General features: G+C 41.3%; 1 protein-coding gene across 6 annotated transcripts in view; it reads right to left on the reverse strand.

Annotated features, from left to right (window-relative positions):
- Positions 1-19,600, reverse strand: part of LOC118398070 (rho guanine nucleotide exchange factor 2-like) — a 62,811-nt gene extending 43,211 nt beyond the window's left edge. For 2 of the 6 annotated variants that reach the window (XM_052470279.1, XM_052470277.1), the window contains exons 1-7: positions 19,329-19,596; positions 16,901-17,008; positions 7,118-7,401; positions 3,815-3,989; positions 2,428-2,536; positions 986-1,025; positions 349-493 (exon numbers count right to left, since the gene is read on the reverse strand). In XM_052470279.1, the coding sequence (XP_052326239.1) occupies positions 349-493; positions 986-1,025; positions 2,428-2,536; positions 3,815-3,989; positions 7,118-7,401; positions 16,901-16,930 (783 nt within the window). In that variant the 5' untranslated portion in view covers positions 16,931-17,008; positions 19,329-19,596. Of the gene's footprint in view, positions 1-348; positions 494-985; positions 1,026-1,189; positions 1,473-2,427; positions 2,537-3,814; positions 3,990-7,117; positions 7,402-16,900; positions 17,009-19,328 lie in introns of those variants that run through there. The other 4 variants (XM_052470278.1, XM_052470281.1, XM_052470280.1 and 1 more) reach the window with 4 other exon arrangements.
- Between the last annotated feature and the right edge of the window lie 865 nt (positions 19,601-20,465).

Raw genomic sequence — 20,465 nt, forward strand, 5'->3', positions numbered from 1 at the left:
AAGGTCAATTTTTTTCTGACTCACCGTCTCCTCTACCATTACTTTGGTAGCAAGTCTACGGGTACACAATTCAATATGATCAGCACTACTATACAGTGCTGTTGTCATAATGATATTACCCTATTAGGAAGTGACCTTCGATGTATAACGGGTTTTAGATAATGTGTGCTGTGGGTTGGTCGGGCGGTTAAGGCTGCCACCAATGGCACATATGCGATCCCATGTCTGCGAGGGATGGAATCCCGATCTTCTACACTGTTTCTCCTCTAAAGGTCTCTCCTTCATTGATATCCATCAATGTCAATAAAAATATGATTGACTCTACTGCAGAAAGTAGGCTTCTCCTACCTTGCGGTTGCCGGCCATCTTGCGTAGGAAACTGAAGGTGCGCTCTAAAGGGCTGCCTGTCCTCTCCTCCCGGGCCTCGTCTCTCTCTACCTCTGTCCAGCTTCCCTCTCTCCCCCAGAGCAGCAGACCCAGGTCACTATCCACACTGCAGGAGGAGAGAAGGAGAACATTACAAGAGAGGAAATGGGAAAGGACAGGAAAGTTTGACAAAGAAAAGAGAAACCGTGAAAGTTTGTGAGAGGATGAGAGGACAGAGGTTGGCAAAGGGAAGAATTACAGAGGAGAGAGGGACAGAAGACTGGAACGATTTAGAGAGGATTATAGGAAGAAAAATGATTTGATAAAATGACAAAGAAGAGAGATAGGGAGAAAAGTGGAGAGAGAGAGGAATGCCAGATTGCATATTATCACTGCAATCTGCTTTTAGGATTGATTGTAAATGGTAATTTAATAACATCGGACACAACTATAAAAAGCACTGTGGCTTCCGTGAGAACAGGATACAGAGCCAGAATGGAGACTGCAATGCGCGAGACAAAACATGCTCAGAATTGAGACGGTGGTTTGCTAAAGGAAATAGATCCAAAATGGCGGCCTCCTTTGCACAAAAGGGAAAATTGGGAGAAAGGCAACTCACCTCTGCGTGGATCCTCCAAGTTGACGGTAGGGTAAAGTCTCTGGAATGCACAGATCAGAAGACATTCAACACACCTTCCTAAACACTCTCCAAAGTTTATGACTCTGGCTGAACTTCTCAATAACAGCTATGCCTAGAACAAGGCAGAAAAAAAGAAAAAAAATAATTTTTTAAACACACAAAGTAGGTTAATGTCCCAATCACCTGATGCTCATTCAAGGGCTGCAGTGCTATCTTTTACCAAGAAAAAACTTGCCAAGCACAAAGAGTAAGTTGTTATGATAGTGAGAGGCACAGATAGCCTATAGGCTACTGAGTTTGAGAACAAAGGTTAGAAGAGAGGGATAGGAAGAGAATGATGGAAGATATTATAGTAAAACCAAGTTGGTCATCTGAGCAGGAATTGAAGTGGAGGAGACTAGTACAGAGCAAGAGCGGAGAGATGGGAGAGTTAGCAGTAGAAATGGAGGCTCTGCTGCGAACCTGGGACTGGGGCTAGCGACAGAACAAACACAGGAAGAGCGCTTCCGCACTGCTGCACACACACACACACAAACACTGGTGCATACACACACAGATGGAGGCATACACACACAGAGTGGCAGGGGCACACACACGGACAAACAAACCCTTAAGAATCGCATACTGAGAGACAAAAGACAGAGCCAAACAATGAGAAAAAGACTGAAGCATGCACACAAACTGAAACACAGTACACACAAACAGTGAAAAACAAAACACACACACCGAGTAACAATCCTGACAAACACACGTGCACAAACTGACAATCATTGGCAAACAAAAACAGGCATGCACTTAGTGCAAATTACAATACCCAATTATAATAATTAAATATACCCACATAACATTTACAAAATGATTCAACTAGTGTAAACAAAAACAAGGCACAATGACACAGTCTAGACACATTACAGACCGCATAAAGGGAAGAAAAACCCTCTGCAGTGAGAGCAGCGTTTGGGAAGAGTCAGGAGTTTATAGACTTACTCAAATCTAGAGATGACTACAAGGATACACTCTGCCCAGAAAACATTGGAATCAGCTACTTTAGCGCTTCAGGTAACATTCCTTGGCTGCGTTCCAATTCTCTACACTTCTCCACAAAGTACACAGTCCCCTTCATGGACTGAATTTAAAAAGGGATGGACAGACAGATGTAAGAAATACGGGAGAAACGAGTGTACACTTTAGGGGGAAGGGATACAGAATATGACCGCAGGCAGCCCATGTGACCCCTTTAACGCTGTGAACTTGTGTCTGACCACAGGTTGTGTTCATTAGGGCACACAACAGAACACTATTAAATGTTTTGCAAAAGGAAACAAAAATCTGTTTCTTATTGGACAGTTCCGGGTAGGCCCTCCCCGTTTTCTTCGTTTGGTACATAATGAACACAAACCAGGCGTGCAGCGTAGGATTACCGTAGCAGTCGGAGCGTGGTCGGGGGGCCGTGCTTTGAAGGTTTCTGTGACGCGCCACACTGAGGGTCGGGGCCGATGCACTGCAACCCTGCAGCTGGTTCGACTGCTCCTGTTTTACACAAAGTTACACAAAATGAGCATTGCACTGCTCCTGTGACCCAACAACAAGTTGGAGCAAAAAAATCTTTATTTTGACATATACAGTTCAAGTTGGAAGTTTACATACACCTTATCCAAATACATTTAAACTCAGTTTTTCACAATTCCTGACATTTAATCGTATTAATAATTACCTCTTAGGTCAGTTAGGATCACCACTTTATTTTAAGAATGTGAAATGTCAGAATAATAGAGAGAATGATTTACTTCAGCTTTTATCTTTTTCATCACACTCCCGGTACGTCAGAAGTTTACATAACCTCAATTAGTATTTGGTAGCATTGCTTTTAAATTGTTTCACTTGGCCACTCCAATACCTTGACTTTGTTGTCCTTAAACCATTTTGCCACAACTTTGGTAGTATGCTTGGGGTCATTGTCCATTTAGAAGACCCACTTGCGACCAAGCTTTAACTTCCTGACTGATGTCTTGATGTTGCTTCAATATATCCACATAATTTCCCCGCCTCATGATGCCATCTATTTTGTCAAGTGCACTAGTCCCTCCTGCAGTAAAGCACCCCCACAACATGATGCTGCCACCCCCGTGCTTCACGGTTGGGATGGTGTTCTTCGGCTTGCAAGCCTCCCATTTTTTACTCCAAACATAATGATGGTTATTGGCCAAACAGCTCTATTTGTTTCATCAGACCAGAGGACATTTCTCCAAAAAGTATGATCTTTGTCCCCATGTGCAGTTGCAAACCGTAGTGTGGCTTTTTTATGGTGGTTTTGGAGCAGTGGCTTCTTCCTTGCTAAGCGGCCTTTCAGGTAATGTCGATATAGGACTCGTTTTTACTGTGGATATAGATACTTTTGTACCTGTTTCCTCCAGCATCGTCACAAAGTCCATTGCTGTTGTTCTGGGATTGATTTGCACTTCCTCTGTTCGCCTCGGTAGATATTCCATTAAAAATCTGCCATTTCCAGCTACAATAATCATTTACAACATTAACAAGGTCTACACTCTATTTCTGATTAATTTAATGTGATTTTAAATGGACGAAAAAAATTGCTTTTCTTTCAAAAACAACGACCTTTCTAAGTGACCCCCAAACTTTTGAACGGTTTGTACATTAACATTACAACAACAAAAAACATTACATTTTGCTCATCCCACAACTTTCATAGCATTAAAAGTCCCTATGTTTTCTCAATACATGCATTTCAATTCAGAATGAGTGACAGCCTGCTCGTCCAATCACACAACCCTGATTGTACAGGCTCACCTCCAATATGGAGTAGTGCTGCACGTCAGACCCGGCCTCTTCCTCTGTGAGGGAGGACAGGGAGCCCTCCTGGGTAATGGGGTTCCTCCGAGGATCCCTCCCCCCTCGCCGGACATCCAGAGCCACACCCAGAACCTTCTCCATCTCCTCGGGGTCCAGGTTCTCCAGACTCACACTAAGGGAAGATTCAGTTCAGTTGAACTTTATTTATCCCCTCAGGAACAATTAAGAAAGGCATTGTCAGTTTACACAAAGAAATCCTCCAAAAATACATACAGACATCACATTTCCCAATAAATTATCCTGATACATTTGCAGAATAGAAGTAGAGAGAAGAAAGACAAGAAAGGGAAAGTCTGCAAAAAGTAACCAACATAGAAGTGGAAGGGTCTCTCTTCTGTAAAGAAAGTCTCCGAACACTTATACACACTACCATTCACTAGTTCACAATGACTATAGTTGCAGATGAGAGGTTGTCTCCGTAACTCCTGATTACGTGTCAAGGCAAGGAGGTATGTGTGTGTTATGGTTGTTACACTGTCTGACTGGACCTGTCGTGGTGTTTTCTGTGTGTGAGGGGAGGGGGAGAGATGTTGTCCAACAATGGCTACTCTCTGGGCGGTGTGTGTGTGCATGCAAGAGAGGCGCAGAGTGCCCATAACAGTGTGAGTTGGAATGCATGTGCTCATACAGTGCATTCAGAAAGTATTCAGACCCATTCCGTTACATTACAGCCTTATTCTAAAATGGATTAAATACAAAATCTTCCTCGTCCCAATAACCCATAATGACAAAGTGAAAACTGTTTAACTATTTTTTGCAAATGTTTTTAAAAAACAGAAATACCTTATTTACATAAGTATTCAGACCCTTTGCTATGAGACTTGAAATTGAGCTCAGGTGCATCCTGTTTCCATTGATCATCCTTGAGATTTTTCTACAACTTGAATGGAGTCCACCTGTGGAAAGGCACAAATCTGTCTATAAAAAAGGTCCACAGTTGACAGTGCATGTCAGAACAAAAACCAAGCAATGAGGTCGAAGGAATTGTCTTTAGAGCTCCGAGACAGGATTGCGTCGGGGCTCAGATCTGGGGAAGGGTAACAAAAACTGTCTGCAACATTGAAGGTGCACAAGAACACAGTGGCCTCCATCATTCTTAAATGGAATAAGTTTGGAATCACCAATACTCTCCATAGAGCTGGCTGCCCGGCCAAATTGAGCAATCAGGGGAGAAGGGCCTTGGTCAGGGAGGTGACCAAGAACCCGATGGTCATTTTGACGGAGCTCCAGAGTTCTTCTGTGGAGATGGGAGAACCTTCCAGAAGAACCATCTCTGCAACACACCACCAATCGGGCCTTTATGGTAGAGTGGCCATAGGGAAGCTACTCCTCAGTAAAAAGCACATGACAGTCCGCTTAGAGTTTGCTAAAAAGGCACCTCAAGTACTCGCAGACCATGAGAAACAAGATTCTCTAGTCTGATGAAACCAAGACTGAATTATTTGGCCTGAATGCCAAGTGTCAAGTCTGGAGGAATCCGGACACCATCCCTACAGTGAAGCATAGTCAGGACAGAGGGAAAGATGAATGGAGAAAGTACAGAACGGTCCTTGATGAAAACCTGTTCCAGAAAGCTCAGGACCTCAGACTGGGGTGAAGGTTCACCTTCCAACAGGACTACGACCCTAAGCACACAGCCAAGACAACACAGAAGTAGCTTCGGGACAAGTCTCTGAATGTCCTTAAGTGGCCCAGCCAGAGCACGGACTTGAACCCGATCGAACATCTCTGGAGAGACCTAAAAATAGCTGTTAAGCGACACTCCCCATCCAACCTGACAGAGCTTGGGAGGATCTGCAGAGAAAAATGGAGAAACTCTCCAAATACAGGTGTGTCAAGCTTGTACCATCATTCCCAAGAAGACTAGAGGCTATAATCACTGCCAAAGGTGGTTCAACAAAGTACTGAGTAAAGGGTCTGAATACTTATGTAAATGTAACATCAGTTTTTTATTTTAATACAATTGCAAAAAATTCTAAACATATATTCATATGCTTTGTCATTATGGGGTATTGGGTGTTGATCGATTAATTTTTTTATTTTTCCATTTTACAATACGGCTGAAATTTAAAATCTGGTAAAATTATAGCCTCTAGTCTTCTTGGGAATGACGGTACAAGCTTGACACACCTGTATTTGGGGAGTATGAATTCCTTCCCTAAGGCACTGTATGTATGTGAATCTGGACACACTGAACACTCCCAATTCTCTTCCCAAGACAGGGCCGTTGTGGGATAAACCAACCCTTACCAGTCATATCACCAAGCTTTCACCAAGGCTTGTGCCAAATATGATTTACCTTGTACCTACCACCCACGGGAAATGTGTTATTGTCAGGTAAATCATGTGACGAGGTGAAAAGGAGGCACTTTTAAGAGATGTGGAAACAGTCTCAACAACTAAAAAAGCATTCAAGGGAAATTCTACCCAATAACTATCTTTTGGCAGTTGTTTCATTAGTCCATTGTTGACATAGTCCCAAACTGTCATCATGAGGGGATGATTTCTGTATTTTGAAAGCTACCCAACTTGACAACTTGATTGCTGACAAGCAAAACCTTTGACTACGTCAAACAATGGACTAATTAAATAAATGCCAAAAGATAGTTTGTGGGTGGAGTTTTCCTTTAAAGCTTGCAATGAATTTTGTGAAAGAGAGAGAGTGAAAAAGTGAGTAGGGGGTTAACTGCCAGTGAGCAGTCCCTCCAGGATTTCGTGATTGCAAACAATTTAGAAAAATCAAGCAGTAGAAAAAGAGGGCTTGCAATTTCAACCAATCACTGCACATTTACCGAACAGCATGGTTCAACCAAGTCGCACGTCAAACGTTCCCTCGTCAGCGCATTTTTGCCCCCAATGCACAATGCCACGCACAATGTCAGAATTGCGGCAGCAAATCAAGCATTTTTGCCCGCAAATATCAGAAATAATCCCTGCTAAATTCTGGAGGGACTGCCTGAGATCCACATGAATACGGTTTTCAAATAAATCATACACGGATGCTGATAGATTTGACTGTATATTTGGGTGTGAACATGTGATTTAAGAGTGTGTGGATAAGAGTGTCTATTAAAGCTATATTGTAGTTGTGTGGTGGGATTGGGGACTCTTGACACAAAAAAAACGTACAAATTTCCATTGTTTCTGGATAATAGATTTTTTTTTTTTAAATATTGTAAATGGATAAAATATTAACATAAAGATTCCCGAAAATAAGTGTGTGTTTATTGTGCCCCTTACCTGCGGTTGTCACTGGGTACCATCCCCTTCTGCTGCACCGTAACGATAGCTCCGGGCTCCCAACTGTGTCTCCTCCAGGGGTCCAGGTGGGTGAGGTGACGGGTGGCCGGAGAGCGCAGGGTAACCCCCCCGGCCCTGCCAACCCCCTTCACCCCAGGGCCTGGGGAGCATGGCGGGGAGGGGAACGGGAAATAGGGGGGGGTGGGTGGTGTGGAGGAGGGAGAGGGCAGGCAAGCTGGTGGGTGGGTGTACGAGGAAGGGGTGGTCGGCATCTGGATGAGGAGCTGAAGTGAGAGAAGGGCACAGTGAGAGCTTATACTGTTCACTAGGGATGGGCGATGTCAACCTTTGTCCTATGGGGATTATGTGGCCATAAAACATTGTGATATGACATCACCCTCCAAAAAGTATTTAAAATGTTAGATTTTTTTTTATATGCACCATGCAGAAATCGCGCCGCCATTTCGTGGTTGCGAAAATTAAAATAGTTTGCCTAATTTCAGTTTTTAAGACAAAACAAGCAAATATAGTGAATCATTGTACCATCTAAACTGCTGTGAAATATATTTTCCATAAACAAAAACATTGCATTTTCAGCTGTTTGAAGCTGGTGTACAAAACCAAAAGTAAATGATGGAAAACTAAACTTAAGCACGAGAAGCATAGAAATAGCGCACAAAGAACAGATCTACCGCTTCTTAGACATGCTTTCAATGAGAATGACAGATTTTATGTGAATTTGGTCGGGTCACCCAGAAAGTTACATATCGCAGTTTTAACTCAGCTAAAGACAACAGTTGGCTATAGCGCAAAATCAAATGCAACTGGACAAATCATGACGAAAGATAATGAAATGATGTTGAAAGCCTGGGCAGAGGCTAAGTGCAGGCAAATCTTTTCTAATATTTCTTTCTGGTGGAGGAGCTTCAGCGTGGAGCAGGTTTGTGTGTTTGTCTGTCTGGTGCACTGTGATAGAGCAGTGACTGTCTGATGAGGAATGACTAGGGATGCACAATATATCGGTGAACATATCGGAATCTGTCGATATTAGCTAAAAATGCCAACATCGGTATCGGCCCGATGTCTAGTTTAACGCCGATTTGCAAAACCGATGCTAAAGCCGACGTGTGTACCTATATAACGCAGGTACATGAGGCAATGACGCCACATAACATTTTGCGCTACACGTGCAAAAACAGCATTCCTAACCTAGCCCACAATGACTGCTGTGTGGATCAAGCAGTCAACAAGTCGAGCAGCCATTTGAAAGAGTAAGAACATTTCAGCGAGACAACTCAAAAGGCAAAATCCATTAAAGCCAAGATAATGGAATTCATTGCCCTTGACAATCAACCGTTCTCTGTCGTGGGTGATGTTGGCTTTCGCCGACTGATTAAGCACCGGTACACATGTCGCCCCACCGAAGTTACACAGTAATAGCGTCACTGCTATTAGCGTCACAACATACTATGGAATGCCGTTTGGGTCTTTGCATGTCAAAGATACACGTCAAATAACACTATTTGACGCGTTAAATAAGCTTTTAATTTGCAACGTCAAGTAACACAGTTCTTTTATAGAATGGTGTGTGTTCTGAATTTGCAAACACCAATCACGAACGATGTGTTTACAATACCGCATTGGTAATAAAGCATTATTTGTTTGACCACAACTTCTGGGGTAGCTAGCTTTAGCTTGGTACCTAGCTATCACCAATACAGCCAGCCTAAAAACAATGACCAGTAGAAACTGCAGTCATTTTCATTATTATTAGCAATGATTTAGGAATCCTTGTGAGTAAGTATTAGCTAGGTAGCCACTTGTTGTTCGCCTATTGAAATTGAACTTCAGTTCATGAAAATAAATAGCTAGCCAGCTACTTAACCGTGTTGCCCAAAGCTAACATTATAAGCAGCCCGGTAGCTTCATCTGGCTAGTGAGACTCGACCGGACCGGGTTGTGTTGTGAAGCTAGCCACAATAAGGATTAGGCACAATAGTGGATTTTGCGGTTTGCCTTCAAAAGTACCTCTTGAAAGTGATGCAAAAGGTTACAATTGGTGGAATCATGCCATATATAGACTAGATACATGTTAAACACGGTTGGAATGTAAAGCAATGTAATGGGGTATGGGTCTACTCGGTGACACCCACAAAATCTAACTCTGCAGAGTTTACGCAAATATTAGCGTTGTAGCTCTTATCGCGGGACTGTGAGTGTGTGAAATCATCTCCCCAGTCAGCCTATAGTGTGTATTGACATTCATATTGCACTGTACAGCTTTAGCTAAGGATTGGGGATCAATGAAATGGGGTATCAGTCTACTCAATACCCAGAGTTATCAGACTCCAAAACATCCACGTAGTATTGTTTTTCCTCTGGAATAGTGTTCAACACACATAGGTTGACAAATGTGGCTCAATTTACAGTTGTTTCAGAGACCCACAATAAGAGCTACGACACTAATGTTCTCTGGGTGTCACTGAGTAGACTGACACCCCATGTCCTTGATCCATAATCTATAGGTAAGGCTGTACAGTGAAATAAGTATGCCCCCAATGCAATTCTAAAGTATAATACATCCAGTGTGATTTTAGATTTGTTAAATTAATAAAATTGTCTTTTGTTCATTTTATAACATTACAACCTCATTTAGCATGATCTATTCAATTATGGCATAATTCTACTATTTGTGCCACTGTCGATGACATACATTTATTTTGAAAGCTAACTGCAAAGTCTACTATTGTATCTAATCCTTTTTGTGGCTAGCTTCACAGATGAGTCCGACTACCATTAATCAAATAAGAATTGTCTTATAAATTAGGGTTATTTTAGATGACACCTAGCGATATTGTTAGCAAGCTAACTATATAGCTACTGAAACAGATGTCGTATTTGCTATGTTTTTGGGGAAGAACAGTGTTTGCATCCATGAGCTAGCTAGCTTTTTTTTTATATGACCAGCACCTTAGGTGTGCGAGACAACTTTACCAGCATCATAGCATACGTATCAATGAAATATAGTTATTACACATTGATTACACCATGTAAAAAAACAACACTTTAAATGATTATTATATGATGCAGTCATATACAGGTCCTGATTGGTCAACAAGCTTATTTGACAAAGACCCAAACGGCGCTCCATAGTATGAGAAATCCTGGTTGAGAATGAAACGACTGAACAAATCAACAACGAAACAGCACAGCAAGTGAAAGAAATAGCTTTTGATTAATGTTTTACTGGTCAGTGTGGTGTGTGTAACCTTTATTTAACTAGGCAAGTCAGTTAAGAATAAATTCTTATTTACAATGACAGCCTACCCCGGCCAAACCTGGACGACGCTGGGCCAATTGTGCGCCACCCTATGGGACTGCCAATCACGGCCAGATGTGATACAGCCTGGATTCGAACCAGGGACTGTAGTGACGCCTCTTGCACTGAGATGCAGTGCCTTATATCGTTGTGTCCATGTGTATGTGTTAACTATAACTGTACTAGAATGCTTAAAAAGTCCGCTAAAATTGTAAATATCTGTCTCAGGTTTTTTTGGCAAGGAAAATATTGGATATCGGTGGATCACTAATTATGACATCATTGCCTGGATAAAGTAATCCACTGTCTTCAGAACTTGATACTTGCTTAATTTGCCTCAAAACAGAAACAAAATATTATTGTTTGTTCTATTATAAAGCTGTGATTGAGAATAGCCTATGCCTTGGCTTAGGCTACAGACCAGCGGTGTCAAACTAATTCCACAAACTAATTCATATCGGGTTAAGGTCAGGACACTGACTGGGCCACTCTAGTAGGCGTATTTTCTTCTGTTGAAGCCATTCGGTTGCTGATTTACTTCTGTTTTGAGTTTTTGTCCTGTGGCATCACCCAACCCATCCTCTTACAAAATGTCTTTATAAAACTTGGGAATTCATTTTTCCGTCGATGATAGCAACCTGTCCAGGTCCTGAGGCAGCAAAGCAGCTCCAAACCCTGATAGTCCCTTCACCATACTTTACAGTTGGGAGGAGGTTTGGATGTTGGTGTGCTGTGGTGTGCTGTGCCTTTTTTTCCCTCCAAACAACTCAACTTTAGTTTAATCAGTCCACAGAATATTTTGCCAGTAGCGCTGTGGAACATCCAGATGCTCTATGCGAACTTCAGACGTGCAGCAATGTTTTTTTTGGACAGCAGTGGCTTCTTCCGTGGTGTCCTCCCATGAACACCATTCTTGTTTAGTGTTTTACGTATCATAGACTCGTCAACAGAGATATTAGCATGTTCCAGAGATTTACAGTGCCTTGCGAAAGTATTCGGCCCCCTTGAACTTTGCGACCTTTTGCCACATTTCAGGCTTTAAATATAAAGATATAAAACTTTTTTTTTTGTGAAGAATCAACAACAAGTGGGACACAATCATGAAGTGGAACAACATTTATTGGATATTTCAAACTTTTTTAACAAATCAAAAACTGAAAAATTGGGCGTGCAAAATTATTCAGCCCCTTTACTTACTTTACCTTTACAATGAGCCAGGTGGCCCAAACTGCTGCATATACCCTGACTCTGCTTGTAGAGAACGCAAGAGAAGTGACACAATTTCCCCAATTAAATGAAATTCATGTTAGCAGGCAAAATTAATGTTCATTCATGTTAGCAGGCTAAATATGCAGGTTTAAAAAGATATACGTGTGTATTGATTTTAAGGAAGGCATTGATGTTTATGGTTAAGGTACACATTGGTGCAACGACGGCGCTTTATTCGCAAATGTGCTTGTTAAATCACCCGTTTGGTGAAGTCACCCTTTTGGCGTAGATAAATGAACAGGCACCACATCATTTATATGCAACGCATATAACGCAATGTGATAAATGACGCAGATAAACTAGTAATATCATCAACATTGTGTAGTTAACTAGTGATTATGTTAAGATTGATTGTTTTTTATAAGATAAGTTTAATGCCATCTAGCATCTTACCTTGCCTCCTTGCTGCACTCGCATAACAGTCTCCTCGTGGAGTGCAATGTAATCGGCCATAAAAACTTGAAATCAGCCCTAATTAAAATCAGCCATTCCGATTAAATCGGTCAACCTCTTGTCTGAGCACTGATGGAGGGATTCTGCATTCCTGGTGTAACTCAGGCAGTTGTTGTCGCCATCCTTAACCTGTCCCACAGCGCTGTCTTAGGTACTCGCAGTACGGACACGTCTCACAGTCCTCATGCACCTTGCAGCATGCCTAAGGCACGTTCATGCAGATGAGCAGGGACCCTGAGCATCTTTCTTTTGGTGTTTTTCCAGAGTCAATAGAAAGGCCTCTTTAGTGTCCTAGGTTTTCATAATTGACCTTAAGACACTAACAGCTTACAGACGGTAGGCAATTAACAACCGTTCCACAGGTGCTATGTTCATTAATTGTTTATGGTTCATTGAACAAAGGGAAACCGTGTTTAAACCTTTACAATGAAGATCTGTGAATTTATTTGGATTTTTATTAATTATCTTTGAAAGACAGGGTCCTGAAAAGGGGACATTTTATGAAAATATCAGTTTGAAATTTATAAAAGAGATCTAATAGGCTACTTTGAAGCAAGGTAAGACATGCCTCATAATATGTATTAAAATGTTCAGGTTTCAAACAATTAACCATATTTTTTCAAAATGCATAGCCTACTGCCTCCAGCTCATTGCAAAGTGGTGTGTGACGCACTGATGAAGCCTTCCTTCCTTCCGCTCGAAGGCTCTGTATGCCCAATGCGTGTGATAAGATAAATACAACATGTAACTAGGCAAGTCAGTTAAGAACAAATTCCCATTTACGATGACGGCCTACACAGGCCAAACCCGGACGACACTAGGTCAATTGTGCGCCGCCGGGCCAATTATGCGCCGCCCTATGGGACTACCAATCACAGACAGTTGTGCTACCCTGGTTCGTATCCAGGCTGTCTGTAGTGACGCCTCTAGCACTGAGATTCAGTGCCTTAGACCAATGAGCCGCTCGGGAGCATAACAAATATACTGTAGCCTACACAGGCACCAATTTAATTCCAGCTTTTAAACTTTTTTTTTTACAGGCCAAAAGCCAGCTCACGCAAACACACTTCACCGGAGGTAAAGCATCTACAACTACAGTTGGGGGCATTAAAAAGTAACTTATTCCAAATTTGCTATAGCAACTGTACATCTTTAAATGTGACAGAAATCTCTCATAGGGTGATGCCAAGCTCCAAGTTCATTAGCAATTATCTAACAATAAATTATGTAGTGAAATATGCCCCAGACAGTGCAGTTACATCCACTTTAAGCAAATGTTTACCTGTACTGCAATACAGGTTAACTTTTGAATGCTCCCAACTATGTTTACTCATGTCTTTGGTAGGGAGTTTGTTTGTGTACTGCGGTGTCTGTGTACAGTGCATTCAGGAATGATTTTTTTATTTTTAACTCCATCTACACACAATACCCCATAATGACAAAGCAAAAAACAGGTTTAGATATGCAAATACATTAAAAATAAAAACAGAGATAACTTATATACATAAGTATTCAGACCCTTTGCTATGAGATACAGAATTGAGCACAGGTGCATTCTGTTTCCATTGATCATCCTTGAGATGTTTCAACAACTTGATTGGACATGCCTTGGAAAGGCACACACCTGTCTATAATAAGGTCCCCCAGTTGACAGTGCATGTCAGCGCAAAAACCAAGCCAGGAGGTTGGAGGAATTGTCCGTAGAGCTCGAGACAGGACTGTGTAGAGGCATAGATAGATTTGGGGAAGGGTACCAAAGAATGTATCCTGCATTAAAGGTCCTCAAGAACACAGTGGCCTCCATCATTCTTAAATGGAAAAAGTTGAGTCATCAAGACTTCCTAAAGCTGGCCATCTGGCCAAACTGAGCAATCGGGGAAGAAGGGCCCTGGTCAGGGAGGTGACCAGAGTTCCTCTGTGGAGATGGGAGAACCTTCCAGCAGGACAACCATCTCTGCAGCACTCCACCAATCAGGCCTTTATGGTAGAGTGGCCATACGGAAGCCACTCCTAAGTAAAAGGCACATGACAGCCCGCTTGGAGTTTGCCAAAAGGCACCTTAAGGACTCGTAGACCATGAGAAATAAGATTCTCTGGTCTGATGAAACCAAGATTGAACTCTTTGGCCTGAATGCCAAGTGTCACATCTGGAGGAAACCTGGCACCATCCCTACAGTGAAGCATGGTGTTGGCAGCATCATGCTGTGGGGATAGGGAGTGGGAGACCAGTCAGGATTGAGGGAAGGATGAACGGAACAAAGTACAGAGAGATCCTTGATGAAAACCTGCTCCAGAGTGCTCAGGACCTCAGAGCTAAGGTTCACCTTCCAACAGGACAATGACCCTAAGCACAGAGCCAAGACAATGAGGAGTGACTTTGGGACAAGTCTCATTCCTAAAAAACGTTTTTTCCTTTGTCATTATGGGGTAGTGTGTGTAGATTTATGAGGGGGGAATAAACAATTTAATCAATTTTAGAATAAGGCTGTAACCTAACAAAATGTAGAAAACGTCAAGGGTCTGATTACTTTCTGAATGCACTGTATGTTTTTCTATGAGTGTGATAACAGCTTTGAGTGCATCGATATGTCATATAAGCAGAACATCGATGTAAGCACAGGGTTCTACCATGCAATCACACCATGGGCAAACACTTGAGATAAATTAGATTGGCTTTGGATGTCACCACACCCAATAGCACACAGAACAACACTTGCACAACATTCTGACAACACTCAACCTTTGTACAACCCTTTCACAACACTCATCATGTCTTTGGAAACAAATATAACTTCCCCTAACCCATTCTTTTTAGAACACAAGGCTATCATAACCCTAAACAAACATACTTAAAAACAGTTTGAAAGCCTTGTATTGAACACATCAAAAAGGTATGATAACACAAAAAAACCAATAGCAAGTGAAATAGATTCCACAACTTTAACAGTAGTAATCAATCAAATCAATCAAATGTATTTATAAAGCCCTTATTAAAATCAGCCGATGTCACAAAGTGCTACACAGAAACCCAGCCTAAAACCCCAAACAGCAAGCAATGCAGATGTAGAAGCACAACATTGATACAATGACACTAACACACAAAGTCACATTTTTATAACATCCATTATACTGTCATAACATAACACCCTCAGTGAGCATGCTCTTGTGTTGTAATGGACAAATGAATAGCATGATCACTTTCACAACACTTAAAGTGCAATATCACTACATTTACCAGCATAGTTGTCATCAAATACAGGTTATACTTCATCACTTTCTTTTCGTCAACCTCTGCTCACTCCCGCAGGTGTTTTTCTATCCTCTCCCACCTCATTCCTTTCTCTTCCTCCCTCTATTCAATCTGTAATTAATATCAGGTTGGGGGATGCTGTGTTTTGACAAGCAGCTTGTTGCAGGACATTTTGGTTTGCCTTGGGATGGATGGATGGATGGATATACACGTGTCAGCTCGGATAGCATATAAAAAGCTGGGTTATGCTCAGATGCATGAGAAAGGAAATAGACACACTTAGGATGCAACACAGATCTATACAAAACAATGGAGCTTCAATGCCAATTTCAGCTGAGCTTCTTAATAGAAGAACATCATTAATGCATGACAGCTGTTTGAAATGGCTTGTTTTCACCAAATACACAGAAACTACTCCAAATGAGTCACGAGTATAAACCTGTATACAAAAGGGATTAACTGGTTGCAGTTTAACATTTCCTCTTCCAACTACCAGTAGGCCTTCAACGAGAAAATAACTTGATCCTGGCAGTATGAACAATATAAGCATAAAGGTTATTTTGTACTAGAAGGCCTTTATCCCCCTATCCTTTCTTTCTATTCTGACTAGGTGCTATATCTCAGTCTTCGGTCTTTCTCTAACAATTCCCATCATATCCAACTGTCATATTCCTACTCTCTTCCGCCCTATCCTTGTTCAGGCCCATAGAGCAAACATGGAAAACAATGGGGAGTGTGATGGGTCAACAAATATGTCAAGTGTTCAACTCTGAGTGAATGAACGTGTGTGTGTGTGTCCGCGCACATTTGTGTGTGACAGAGTGAAAAGTCTGCAAGCATACTGGACATGTCTCGCAGTATGTCAATATTTATCTGAATTTGCATTCACACATGATGCAACAGCCCAGCCCGTGAGACTGAAAGAAAGAGATGGTGTGTACAGTAATACTATATGTCCATTCAGACTGCAGGTGCATGACACAGTCACATGACACAAAGCACAGAATAGTGTTCAGCAAACAAGTTTGAACAGTCTCTATGGGCAACCAAAGCATCAAAACACAAGTAAATATAATTGGTAAAACTCAAGTTTGAAAGACCTGTTCTAAAGTCCCACTATTCAATAAAATTACACCTATTCAATATATTGAGTAAATATTTTATTTTCCTTATTCCTCATTAGTCGACTACTTACCTGGTATTCTCTTCAAAATGACATGCTAAAATGATAATTACAAATTACTTCCTGTATTGACAAATTAGCTTTTGGTTTCTTAAAACAAGCACCAGTGTCTTCTATTTGTTGCCCATTGAGTTATATTCTATGATGGAAATACTTGAAAAGTTCCCACTATTACCACAATATTTCTTGGTTTGAGTACTTTAGAACTCTACCAGTTTATCCTCTTAGGCACTAGCCACCTACTACTACTAGCCTTGGTGCAGACCCTCACACTTCAGCTCTATAAAATAAAGGAATAATCTCACTGACATGGTTGCACCGGATTTCTTCAATTGACATAGCTGCATCCTGACATCCACATGCTGCAGCGGTCAATGCTGCCGACTACACTTTCATCACATGCTGCAGTTTTCGCCCCTATAGAAAGACAGTAGACACAAACAGAAAGACTCAAAATGGGTAGAATTTTTCAACTTTAGGCAAGAAGACATAACTGCGCCTCTTACCTTCTCTCCATCTGTCACTCTAGTCTTTGTCCTCCATCTGTCCCCCTATGTCATCACTCCATCCCCCAACTCATGTCAGTCACTCATTCCCCACCATAAACCCCCACTTACCTCCCTCCCCCTCTATCTTTAGTCTCCTGCTCTTTCTTCCTATTCATGGGGGTGAGGTGAATTAAGTCACCAGTGCTTCTTTTGAGAGTTTGCCTGGGGGCCGTACAGTGGTAACTTCATGTAGCCAGGTCTCAGATCTGTTTGTACTGTATAGCATGACAATGTCCATAGGGGTCATCATGACAGCACAAAACAGATGTGCGATTAGCCAGGCTGCAGTTTATGTTCTAAGGCAAAGATAGAATGTGGGAACATTTTGAAGCAGGGGTCAAATTATACATAGACTCTTCAGAGAGTGAACAGTGGACTTGAACACCATTAATATTCTTATGCCTAGGGGGTTGCTAATGTTAATATTTCAACATTTATGGTGCTGCACACATTTATATTGGGAGTGCCAATAAAAGCACTGGCCTATTTCCATCCCTGTTTTTCTGGAAATAAAACAGAGATGGTTGAAGGTAGGAAAATACATGAGTCATTTTTACATCCAAAGTGACAACATGCTACCACACAACATTGTTCTCATTCTCCTCATCTCTTTCCCCCCATTGTCTTTCTTTCCTCCATTACTCCACCTCTCACAGACAGACCTGTATCAGAAGTTCTAAGTAAGTACCTTCAAAAGCTATTCTTCACTTGCATAATCTTGGTTTCCTTTCTCGACAACTTCATTCTGACCCTTTTCATTCCAACAGCTCGGTTTTGGTAAGTAGCACACTTCAAGCGTGAAATCTGTCAGGCAGCACGATGAGGATGGTTTAGTCTCAGGTAACAAGTGCTTTGGGGGATGTACCGTAATACAAAGACATGGGCCCTTCACAAAACAGCTAAAGAGTTTAAGGATTGTTGTGTTACTCTTTTTTATCTCGCTCTCAGGGGGATACACAATCCTTATCTGAAAATTGAGCGTGACTATCTACAGATTGTACTCAATTGGGACTCCTGGGGGAGAGATGGCCAACGGGTCTTGAATTCACCTTACCTCCCTATGACTCCAAGCATTCATTAGCTAATCTCTTTAGGATGGAAATGGGGACACTCAGACACACGCACATTGAGGAAAGGGCTTCTGCTACAGTTGCTGCCTGGTTGTTGCCTATAGACCTACACTACTAAGGTAAAGTCTGATTGACTAAATATGCACATTGATAGAATCCCTTATTTTTGCCCCCCACAATTCTGAACCTGCAAAAGGAAGGTACTTTGTAGTTAAAGCCCTCTGTATGAATGGGGTATGAGTCTAAGAGCTGAGTTATTGCTGTAAAACTATAGCAGTCTAGAGTTCTCTTTAGAATAATGAAATACATGCTAAAGCATACTTTGTAGTGCTGTTTTTTACTGTTGTTGAGAAAAGTTTTTCTGAAAAGGTGGCCATCCTCATAACTTCCTGTACTTTCGGTCTCCAGCTCCTAGGGTTTATTGTCCCCCTACGATGAAATCAGGGAGAGTACTGTGGATCTGTCTCGGTCGGTACGTGAAGTCTTTGACAGCACTGGCAAAAATGTTTTGAAACTTGGGTGAACGATGTGTCTTGTCATTGAGATCTGGCATTTACAAAATTACACTGATTGTCCCAAGACGGGAGAAGGGCACTGCATCATTCGTAGGAGACGACATATTTACTATTGCCTTCTGTATCGTTTTACTTTAGAAGAACAACCCAGGAGAAACAAGACTTTAAAAACGAAGTATAGGTTTAGATATATATTTAACTTAGTGTAAGCCACCCGCACTGTTAGGTTTGCTCTGAATGGTCAAGACATTGACATTTTATTTAACGCTACATTTAGAGGTAAGCAAGTCGTAGCATATTACAAGCAAGGTAGTAATTAGGCTACAGTATAATTGTATGTAGGCTGATTTAGACGGATTTTAATGAATACACTATTTAGGCTAACTGAAAACACGGGTTATATCGACGCAAATGTGAATCAAATTAAGACGAATTCACGTTTTTTTTAATGGAAGATGTTCGTACCTGACTCCACGAAACATTCACTCACTAAAATGCAAATTGACTACTGTTCTGTTTCAAAGTTCGTACAATAATTTGGTGGTGTATAAACTCATTGTTCCTAGTTATATTTTGAATAAGAAGTTCTCTCGGCGGTTTTTACCTTTCTTCTTGGATTTAAATCAATCCGTTTCTTTCTGCGCGAGATCCCAAGAAATCCCAAAAGAACCTGATCCAAAAGGAAACAAGCTTCAAGACACCACCTAGACTGCTTCGTAAGAATATTGCCAAACGATTTTCCAGGTCGAATATTTACACGAAGTCTTCGGTCATTTGTTTGTTGACCCGCCTCAGCAGTGTCGCCAAATAACTTCTTGTCGTTTTGCCCCTTGGTCTTCTGCGAGAATCGTTACTCCCCCATCTCCTCCTTCTGTGGACTGCGTGCGTGCAGCTCAAGCACTTTGGAGTGAGACGCGCGCGTGCACATTTTCATTGACGGGTTTATTACAAATAATGATTTATCAAGAAATATAAATAACGTTTTTGGAATTTTGTTAAACCCATACATGAAATCTTATTTGAATTTCAACGTATCGCTTGATTACCGATTGATAGGATTTGTAGAAATGACTTATAAGTGAAAATCACATGGAGTGCAACATTAAATATTGTTTTATTGTTCGTTTTGTTTTTGCACCAACTCTTTTGATAGTATCATATGTAAACATGATATTATAGCTTTAAATGTAACTCTAACATTATTTATCTCACAAAAGTGTATTCTATTATAGAATTATAATTTCATTATAGGCCTAGACATTTCATGAGATACTTTATTATATCAACTAATTTTCGGGTTGATAATGGACCAGGTAAGGCAATCATTCACTACTCCTTTTTTCTGTATTGATCATCTCTCATCAATAGATAAATCATTGATGGGCCAGCCCATGTATTCGTTCTTGTGCTTTTTGGTTTACTCCTGCAGAGGGCGACCGAAGACTGTTGAAATGCGGTTGGAACCCCAATCTGCACTCATCCGAAAGGTTGTTTTTAATTAATAAATGTATATATTTTAATGAAAAATAAGATGCTCCAGTGGGATAAATGACATAGGACTGTTTTTAAAGGAGAATTAGTACAATAAAGCCCGAAGGCTTATTTTAATTTTGGTCCTCAAAATATAGGCTACAGCTTCAAGAGTGGGCTATTACACAATGGTCATGCTCCTATTTACCCAGACACTTTTTTAAGAATGCAGCTTGACAGCATTCAGGTCCCCCCTGACCAACAATGACAC

Source organism: Oncorhynchus keta, chromosome 19, assembly GCF_023373465.1.
Source record: "Oncorhynchus keta strain PuntledgeMale-10-30-2019 chromosome 19, Oket_V2, whole genome shotgun sequence".
NCBI lineage: Eukaryota > Metazoa > Chordata > Actinopteri > Salmoniformes > Salmonidae > Oncorhynchus > Oncorhynchus keta.